General features: G+C 35.1%; 1 protein-coding gene across 1 annotated transcript; it reads right to left on the bottom strand.

Annotated features, from left to right (window-relative positions):
• Positions 1-1,093: 1,093 nt before the first annotated feature.
• On the bottom strand, positions 1,094-8,502 carry LOC134258706 (translocon-associated protein subunit gamma-like). Its single transcript, XM_062741245.1, has 5 exons — positions 8,330-8,502; positions 6,464-6,590; positions 3,053-3,145; positions 2,066-2,197; positions 1,094-1,415 (listed from the first exon to the last, which is right to left on the bottom strand). Exons 1-5 carry the CDS (start codon positions 8,469-8,471, stop codon positions 1,349-1,351), a joined length of 561 nt encoding a protein of 186 aa, XP_062597229.1. The 5' UTR covers positions 8,472-8,502; the 3' UTR covers positions 1,094-1,348.
• Between the last annotated feature and the right edge of the window lie 2,228 nt (positions 8,503-10,730).

Consider the following 10,730-nt stretch of genomic DNA (forward strand, 5'->3'; position numbering starts at 1 on the left):
ACATGTGTATTTGACTACCTTCGGCAAAGAATTAAAATATGAGCACAGCCCACGATCCAAAAAATAAAACATGTTTTTTTTTTTATCTTCAGAAACAGAGCTTTCATTATGTATTTGCATATTTTGGATCAGAGGTTGTGCTGTATATGAAATATTGAAAAATTCCTCAACTTAGGCCATTTTCAAAGGAATTTACACGATATGAGGAAAATGACACATTTTATGACGTCATAATGTATTGACTAGATGGAAAATTAAGTCACAATTGATTGATACGTGGTCACCAACACTCCAAATGATAAATGCTGCATTTGCAACCTAAACTGAGCAGTTTTAATTTTTCGGAAATTCTCAGGGCCAAATAAGGTCCAACGTGACTCTTGCTCTTTTATGAGAGCTCTGAAAAGTGAAAACTTTTCACATTGAACTTATGAATTATGTTTGTCTTCATGCTAAATTATTTATATTTTCAACTTTTGTTTCAATTTCTTTAAATTCTTCATGTCACTAGGTACCTCATTTTCATCTACAAAACATGTAAAATATAATTAAAAAAATGTTTGTTTTGTAAATTGTTTGATTGTTTAACATCCCTTCTAAGGATTTCTCATTCATATTGAGACACCACTACTTGGTGGAGGGCTGCAAGTTTTAAATAAGGCTAGGTTTTCAGGGTCACTAAAGATGTTTTAACATTGAGAGATCTTTTTGTGTCATCACTTACTGTGACATAGGACCTCAGTTTTTAAGGTCTCATTCGGGGGACCGGTCTCTACATCCCGCAGTGGGATCCGAACCCGCTACGTAAGGATCAACTCAGTCTGCGACTCTAGAGCATACGCTCTAAACTTTGTGCCATGCTGTCGACAACTCAAAAGGTAAAAACTTTTTAATTTAAGAGTAAATCTTTTATTTTCTATTACCCATGTTTCAGACCCCCCTCCCCCTGGAAACCCTCATCACTGGCCATCAGGTACTACCCTTGCCCCGTCTGAGACTAGGAATGCCCAGCACCCTTGCCTCACTAAAAATTTGAGCCTAGTTACGGCCTTGAAATCATACCTCACCAATTCAAAACTCAAAAGGCAATCAGTAAAAATATAACATTAATTTAATTCTACATTGAAATGCATAATTTTCTTCTCTTTGGCTTTATACCAAAAGTTTTATAACACAATTTTAAGAAGTCTTTAAAAAATATACAAAAATTCTTCAAAATTGATATCTGATATTTCTTAAAGAAGTAGATAATGGTGTCTTTGTGATTTTCTCTGCTTTTATTAGTCAGGTATTCTGCTCTCTTTTCCCCTGCTAAGACGATCTGCTGCTCTTGTAATTGGGCGGTAATTCATTTGTTACTTGTGGAGAACAGAGCTAGAAGACCAGCAGCCAGCCCAACAGACATCAGGTAGTTACTGAATTTAATTAAGGACAAAGCTGTTTATAGGACAACACACTGTTCATAGAACAACTCTGTTCATAGCACATCTTTCAGTTTGTTCATAAAAAAAAAATATATGTATATTTAAGAGTTCGCAGTTTACAATATGCTTTATGTGGTTTTTGTTTATATTTTATGATTTTTATATGACTTCTCTTCATTCCTTTGCCACTGGTGTGTCAAAGTTTAAATAACATATGGTGTATAACAAGTGTCAAATTTTACTTGGAGACTGAATTTCTCTGGACACATTTCCAAGACAGTTGTGTTGACTATGTCATCAAGAAATGAACGTTGAATGACTCCAAATATAAATTAGAAATTCGTTAAAAATACAAAATAAAACTGTTTTCCAGGTTTAGATTCTAAAGGAAATTCTTAATCCTTAGTGTTCCTGTATTGCTTACCTGATTTCCCAAAACACCCTTTCCCGTTTCTGCACTTTGACCCTTACTTTCAAATTACACATGTTATGCAAATCCCCCTTCAAAGAGAATTCAAAATTCAAAGCTAACATCTGATCATCACATGAATGAATGGATAAGGTTTCCAATATAATACTTTTTAAGATATAAATCTGTTTTTAAATATGTAGTGTATTAAGATATTGACTACAAAGGATACAACATGGGTCCGAAGTTCTTGAGGACGTAGAAGGAGCAGAGGATGAGGAGAACCAGGTAGAAGGCGTTGTTGTAGAAGATGGAGAAAGTGGTGGCCTCATAGTCCGCAACCTCGTTCTTCTTCCACAGGATCCTGTTAAAATAAGAGTTAACAATGACGAATCTTTTAAATATCATGTATACCAACTTCAACCCCAGTCCTGTCTCCCTAGAAATCATAAGGACTATGTAATATAAAGCAATAAATCTATGGTTTTAATTTATTTGTAAAGAAATACAGTTGAACTTTGGTATTGCAAACACTTCAGAGAATCCCAAAAGCACCGGTCCGTCGGACAAAACAGGTGAAAATCTTATTGGTCTGATGCACTAGCTAGTAAAATCAGTCCAATTGTCCGAGGTTTGTTTTGGTTGTGTTTTAAATTTTATATTTTCTATATCATCATATAGACGCTTTAACTAATACCAAAACACATTATTTAAAACATTTTGTCGATCGTGATTGTTTTAAAACGTACTTCCGCCACAATGTTTCTGAAATAGTTCGATAGGACAGTACCAGGAAAGAAAAAAGAAACATTTCAGTTATGTTTTAATGTGTTATTTGTTTATTGATTCATATGATCTAAAGAAACATCGTTATGATGATCAGATCATTATATGATCAAAGTTTTGGACCGGTGAAAACTTGTTTGGTCCTGTGAAATTGTTTTTGTCTTCTGTCCAAATGTCCTGTGAGGATTTTTCTTTTTCGCGAAGACTGACACTTGTCTCCAATAGTTATACCATTAGATGGCTCCAAGACAAACTTGAAAGTGACGCACCTTGAAGGTCTTGCCCTTGGTGGTATTGAAGTCTCAACTATTCATTCTTTAAGTATTTTACCCCTTGATATCTCGAATCCTCAAACATTTCATAGTATTTTCTCAGTCCAACTGAGTTTTAGATAATGATGTTTTACTATAATATTTATCCAATTTTCCCCTACCTTTCATCTCTCTCCTTTCTTGTCATTTTCTTGTCATCAGCAAACTTTTTGGTCATCTCTCTAGTAACTGCCTCTTCTCTTTTGAGAGCAATTCTGTAAATAACCAAATTAATATTGGTTTTGAACACAGGTAAATATAGTAATATTTTATTTAACCAATTTTAAATAAACACTTTATTCCAAGAGTAATATTCCTCTTTTAAATAATACCCTAGTCAATTCAAGAGATCTTTTTAAAAATTGTAACAATTCAAACAAAAAAGATCATGGATCACAACACCCACCTAACACTAAGATGATTCAATGTTAATACTAGGTGCAAGAACTGTAGAATTTTTAGTCTTGGACCATAATGCTACAGACCCTGTAATGCAAATATCATGCAATTCATGGTGCAAGATTTTCTGCACATGGTTGGGGTGAATTTCTCCACTTTCAAGTATTGGTCAATCAACTATCTCACTTCTAATTACAGAAATAATTTTTAACCAATCTGCCCACCTCCTTACCTATAAAAGTGTCTCTACATACCAATAAACTTGCTTGTTTTGAGTTTATTATTGGAGGGCATAAAATTCAAAACAGCAAGTTTCTATGCATACATAGCATTTATAAATACTATGCAGAAAAAGTAGGGCTATAGTATCTCACTTTGAAAGAGGTAATGATCTTAATTACATTAAAAAATCAAAGTACTGAAAGTACTGATAGACGGAGGCTTGGAATGAACATGATTGTTTGTCTCTTTGGGAATTTTTTATTCATATTCTGACCCCAACATTTGCCTAAGGGTAGTTGGCCATATATGAAAAGTAGATACCAGGACATTAATACTTCATATATTTTTTTTTTATGGAAAGACTTTTCATTGGATATTAACAAACTTGACCTTTTGACCTTGACCTTCGATATTCTATACTTATGAAAAAACTTTAACCTTGGCCATGACTTTTGAATGGTAAGGGATATATGGGGGGAGGGGGGGGGGGGGACCAGTGTTTCACAAACACATCTTCTTCATTTATGTTACCGTGGTCTAATGTTTAATTATGTAATTTACTGAATTCCTATTTTTCATCAAAAGGACAAACCAATCTAATTGCAATAAACTATATCAATTTCAATTCTTTAGTGACTCGTGGTAAGAGCTTCCTGAAATGTGAGAAAGCCAAAAAGTACTTTAGTATCTCTAACTCTTCAGGACTAAAAGGAGCTGAGATACAAGCATTCAGATATAACAATGCATAGATCTACATGCACATTCAACTTTTAATTAATAGTCTGTTGTGTTAGGTATGAACATAAAGAGATCCAAATATTTCCAACATTATAAAATATCAAAGAACAAACGCCTGTTTGGGTGCAGTGTATTAAGATAATGTACAAAGCTCTACAGGTATTTGTTGTCCAGTGCGCATTAATCCTGACTTCCAAATTCTTACTTGACTGGTGATACCTTTAGAAACATTTGCATCTAGGTGAAAGTTGATTCCGCAAAATATGCCATCCCATTGTTCAAGTTTTATAAAGTGATTACACCGCCTTGACTAGATATTGTGGATTAACGATCACTAATATCCAGTATTATATGCGATTTTACGGATAATACCCATTTTCGTTGAAAATCCTTCCCGTTTCAGAGGCGGATCCAGCCACTCTTGAAAGAGGGGTATCAGGATTTTTTGTCCATATAAACCCCCCCCCCCCCTACACACTCTCAAGCAAAGATTCACACACACGTATGGAAGATCTTAGGTTTCGGTAAATAATATCTGTTTACCTCCATTTATTTCTTTGGTTCCCCAGTCCGAATTTAAAGAAAAAATAAAAAAAAACTGCTGAAGCCTTAATTAAAATTGAATGGATTTGCAGCATTTCCAAAGAGTACAAAGAATTTTCTTTTGGAGTTTGAAAAAAAAAATCCGTGGTGGATGCAGGTTGGGTTTAAAACAAAGAGTTGCATGTTAGTTCCTTCAAATGATTTGATTAAAATGGTTCATATAATATAGAACCGTTTTAATCATATCATTTGAAAGAAAAGTGAGTGGAAGAAAATTAATGTGTGAGAATCTATCTATTCAATACATAAGTTAGACGTACAAATATATGTATTTTTATTTATTCTCGGAAAACAAAATCTCTCTCTCTCCACTAGACAGAAAATAAAGTGGGCTTCAAATTCCCTACCCCCTATCTCCCTTAGCAGCCAATGAACCGTTTACAAGCATTCACCCATCCTTGACACTTTTTCAATATCTCTCCAAGGTTTGGGAAATCTAATAAATTCAACTCCTTGCATATATATTTTGTGGGCATACTTTAAGTCACTATTGCAGATTCCATAACAAGTGTTTTATTGCATCCTTTTTTGCACAGGTTAGCCATAATATTACTAAATTTACACCACAAAGTAAGATTCAAGCCACTGTTTTGGTTTTGGTCATGTAAACATAGAAACATGTGGGTCAGTTTGTCCCATCTAACTTCTGAAACATGTGATAAGGAATTTAAAAATAGATGCAGCAGAGCTATAAACAGACAAGCCGCAGCTCTCTGCTGAGTCAGTGAGTGAACATTTAAAATATGTCAGTTTCAATGAAACAATGATGCAGATTTCTTCTATCTAGGTAATGTAGGGTATTAATTGATAGGACCTTCGCAAACTAATTAAAATCCCCCAGGTGAGGTGAAAGATGTGAGATAATTATAGGTCCATGAGAAAAAAAAGAATTATGTATTGTATGTGGAAAATATTGTGACCGAATTAGATTAATTGCATCAAAAGCAGATGCAGAGAACTGCACTCGGTGATCTGTTTTGGTTTCCCCGACAATTTAAATTCTATGTCAGCGAGAGTTTTTATCAGCCAATGAGCGTGTCAGCAGCGGACTCAAACATTACTGATCACCTGTCTGATACAGCACATATCCGAATATACAGGCAGGCCAGTTTATCAAAGTTTAGCCTGGTTCCCTGTCCCTGTTTTGCTTCATGTACTCCTGCCTTGGAAAGGATGAGCCGGAGGACCAAGCTAATCAAAGTTAACGTGATTAGCCGCTAGATGGCGATCGCAAATTCCCTTCCGCCGCAGCTGAGCGGTACCAATAGAGCGGAGGCTAAGCCTCCGTCTAAAAACATTAATTCCCCTTGGTTTCAATCAAGAATATATGCCAAGTTTGGTTGAAATTGGAACAGTGGTTCTGGAGTTAAAGATAAAATTGTTTACAAAGATGATGACAGACAACCAACAAACTTTGATCAGAAGGCTCACTTGAGCCTCTGGCTCAGGTGAACTTAAAAGAACATAATAGTTCATATTGAAAAGATAACAATCAATCATTGAATTTATAAATTTTATATACTACTGAAGATTAAATAACAGGTGTGAAAATTGGACCAAAATGTACTTACTTGTGCTTGAGGACAAATTTGACATTCTTGTAAGCATAGGCCACAAGGTAAGTACTGACAAGTGTTCCTACAGCAAAGAGAATCCCAGACTGATATAGGTCCATCTGGTGTATCCTCCAAAACAGCCCTGTAAAATAAACAATCTTAAACTCAATTCACTGTGATGATTCAGTAGTAACTGAATAAATATCCATACTGCCTCAGACAAAAAAAAAATTAATTCAAAATATTCCTTAGAGATCTGTAAATATACTGACACGCAAAAGAAACGCAAAACCCTACTTTAGGGTGAAATAATTATGTAAAGTAAAAAATTTTAAATCTTAAAATCATGAATATCTTCAAATTGGTAAATATCGGTAATTTAACGGTTGAACGATTTCCATACCATAACCGGAAGTCAAGTTTGAGTCTACATAACAGAAATCAAAAATTGCATGTTTCACAAAACAGTTGGCAATATTATGGAGTTTTAAGGGTTTTTACTGTTCATCCTAAGTAATGCAGCAATATTTCAAAAAATAAAATCTCCTTTCGTTTCCCGTAACAATGCTAAAGCTTCTTGAAAATGGCTTAAGTTCGCATTTTCATTGCTCTAGCTGGAAAATCTCAAAGTAAAGGTGATGGAGAGTTGATGATGCAAAAATACACTACATTACGTCTCAACGGGGTCTTACATATTATATTCATAAATGATAGTGCTTGGACCGGAAGTCCAAGGGTTACTACAATGCGCTAAGGTAGAGAAAATTCGACCTAATCATCTGAAAAACAGGCATTTAAAAATGGTAAAGAATAATTCCTTCGCCCACATCTCGATATTGATCAACCTACTGTATCGTAGAAATTAAGCTGTTAATGTTGTTTTGGACAGTCTTGCACGTTGTAATTGAGTGGCTGGGAGGGGGGTGTTTTAAAAGTCAAATGTTACTTTGTAAAGTTAACAGATAAACATTTAACAATTTTATCAAATCTCTGATGTTCTGAAAAGTGAGTTTAGCCTTACTGTATTCTTTTTTAAAAAAAGATAAAATATTCAAACATAGATTACTGCTTGTTAGACATCTGTAAATAATTTCATATTTGACATCTGCACAAAGCCTGTTTGACTGAATTATCTTGCCACCCAAAATGGCAGTATAAAGAGGTGAAATTTTCAACATTTCAATTCTAGGTCCAGGAGGCTGTAAACAATGGTTATAAGGAATATTTTGAAGTGGAAATAGGAAAACAGTATGTTAGGATTAGGAACACATGGTTAGTAATATTATGAGATGGCACTGGCAGTTTGAAAAGTACGGAGAAATAAATATAGAGAAGCACACTTTTTTTGTGTGCAATAGATAGGATTTCAATGCAGGGCACTGTAGCTCTCTGGTCATCCATCCCAATTTTTTTTTCAGACCAGCAAGCACAGGCGCTTGTTTCATAAAGTATGTTAGCTTTCTACTATATTATATAGTAGAAAACTAATGTACTGTATGAAACAAGCGCCTGTGCCAGCAAGCGACAGATGAACTGCAGCTAGTAAATTCATATTCTGCCATAAACTATATGGATTTGAAAGTATAATCTCAGATTGATAAAATAATCACTTAATTTATAAGCAGAAAAATATTCTTTAAAATTGATTTTCCATATTGAAGGTCTAAAAGCAAATGTACTGATATAAATTACCCCCCCCCCCCTTTCCAGATTAATCACTGTTGACAAGTTAATGAAACCAAATAAATTGAGATTGTCAAAGGGGGGCTCCTCTAACATCCTAACCTGCTCACTGCATGTGTTCTTTTAATTGAAAATCGAAGGTAATGACATTTCTGATTATAAATGTTCACATCTTATATGCCGACGTGGCATACTTACATATGGGTATAGCTGAGACGATCAGAGCATTGCCATAGAATAGAGCAGATGATTTCGTAGACACATTACGACTGAAATCCTGGAGAAGTAGTTCTTCTTCTTTGGTTAATGATTTCTGGGCCTTTTCTTTCTTGCTAGCCATGACTGACGTGTAAGTGAAAACTGGAGACGTGCACAACCGGCAAGTGACGAAGTTGGAAGTACCGGAAGTACGGGACTTTACAGCTTTTGTTGAACATTGAACCCGACAGAAATGAATGAGGTCCTCAGGTATCAAGAAAAATAAAACAACAATAAAACCTAATATGTTTTACGGTGTGACCGTTGGGGCGAGCGCAGTTGTACCATCGAAAAAACTTGAAAAATTTATCAGCCACTTCAAACATCAAGCCGCACGAGACGTCTCGACTACCTGTGACGTCACGCGACGTCACGGAGCTTACGGAGACAGCCGAGCGTCTGGTTGAAACTCTAGACCTAGTGCAATTTTGGTCGAAAAACATTGCAGAGTTATTTTTTGTTTATTTGAAAAATATCTACAAACTGATAGCCTTTCATGCTTTACGTTATTATTTATTTATTTATTTATTCGCGCAAAGGTTAAGTGCAGGAACTGGGAATGTTGCACAGAGAAAACGTAACAGATTTCAATATTTCCTCTGTTCTTACACGTTAGTCTATTGAGCTCGCTTCGCGAGCGTCGCTTCGCGACGCTTGCTGCGCTCGCTATAATTTTAAAAAAAAACAAACTCAACTATAGCCAGATTACAAACATCAAAACAAAAGAGAGAAAACTGAAAAAGAAAACAATAGTAATGTTCAGAAAAACGACAATGTTCCAAGCAAAATTTCCCCATCCTCGAAAGCCAGGGGTCCTGAAACACAAACGGCAACTGTTGAGTCAGGATTTCCCAAAGAAAAAAAAAACACCCGATCCTCATAAACTTTACAATTAGCATTATTGATTAGGAATATTTATTTTCTTGTTCTAAACGCAATTTTAGTTAGGGAATGACAACCAGAAAAGAAATCAGTTGGCTTCAAAGCAAAAAATTCCTTAAATTGTCCAGGGACATCTATGTATAGGTCCCTGGTAAATGGAGTCCAGGAACATCCATAAAATAGCTTAAATTTTCTGTGGTATATTAATACATGTAAATTTTGCCAAAATGTAAGGTGTAGTCCCAGCTGGCACCCTGGTTCCTACAGCCATGCTTGACTTTCATAAGGTTTATTGTGTCTATGGGGAATTTCAATGGTACCAATAATAATGAAAATCAGATCTTTTTTTCGGCAGACTACTGACAGATAAGTTGATGATACAGTGATTTCAACAACCGTTTAACACCGGTATTTCCCAAATTCTATCATGGTCGTTATAATGGTTTTGTTAGCAAATAAAACCTATATCATTGTAAACGTGTAAATAAGTTTGATATAATTTACATGCAAAGAAAGGACCTACTAAGTTTGTTTTTTAAAGAACTTTTGCCCTATAACATATTTTTAAAGTCGCCCGCGCGGCGCAGTGATTAGAGCGTCTACTCTAAAGTCGCGAAGTAAGAAGATGATCCTTACATCGCGGGTTCGAATCCCAATGTGGGACGTGGATACCGGTCCTTCGGATGAGACCGTATAAACCGAGATCCCGTGTCGCGGTAGGTGCTGGCACGAAAAAGAACCCCTTCCTGCTCAATGGCCCTCAGTGACGAGTATATATATAAGACAAAATTTTCAGCTCTCCATCGGCAAGTGGTGGTGGTGTCTCCATATGAGTGAAAAATTCACGAGGGGCGTTCAACAACAAACAATCAATCATATAAATTTGTAAGATTCAAAGACAGTTGAATATTTGTTCAAAACAATTCTTGTAGAAAGCAGAAATTGAATTTATTAAAAATGTCAACACTATATATAGAAGGGAGAAACTTGATATTGTGCTATTAAGAATAGTTGTTTTTATCTGAATATCGACAATTCCAGGTTAATTTGAAATAAAGAACACCGCCATATCTGTTTAAATAATTGAAGGTTTGTTGACTATAGACGTAAATAATTAATGTAATATATATAAATAAACTATATGACTTCACCTTTCTGTCGCCAATAGAATTTCCCTTATTAATGTACATGTACAGTCGTATCATTCTAATATCACGTGCTGTATATAATATTTATGTTTCTAAGCATATATGGTATCCATGAGTTAGGACGCAAGAGTCAGTTGTATCCAGACATGTTAAAGACAAATAAGTAGATGTTACAAGACTTACAAGCAATCTCCTTTGAACATTTCTCAATTATATAATGACATCGTTGGCAAATAAAACCAATTTGTTGGGTCTTATAACTTGACTGATATGTTCCACACTGGCAAACTATGTTTGTTAGGTTTGGCATT

This window comes from Saccostrea cucullata, unplaced genomic scaffold (genome assembly GCF_032062105.1).
Source record: "Saccostrea cucullata isolate Sc308-1 unplaced genomic scaffold, CSIRO_AGI_Scuc_v1 ctg27, whole genome shotgun sequence".
NCBI lineage: Eukaryota > Metazoa > Mollusca > Bivalvia > Ostreida > Ostreidae > Saccostrea > Saccostrea cuccullata.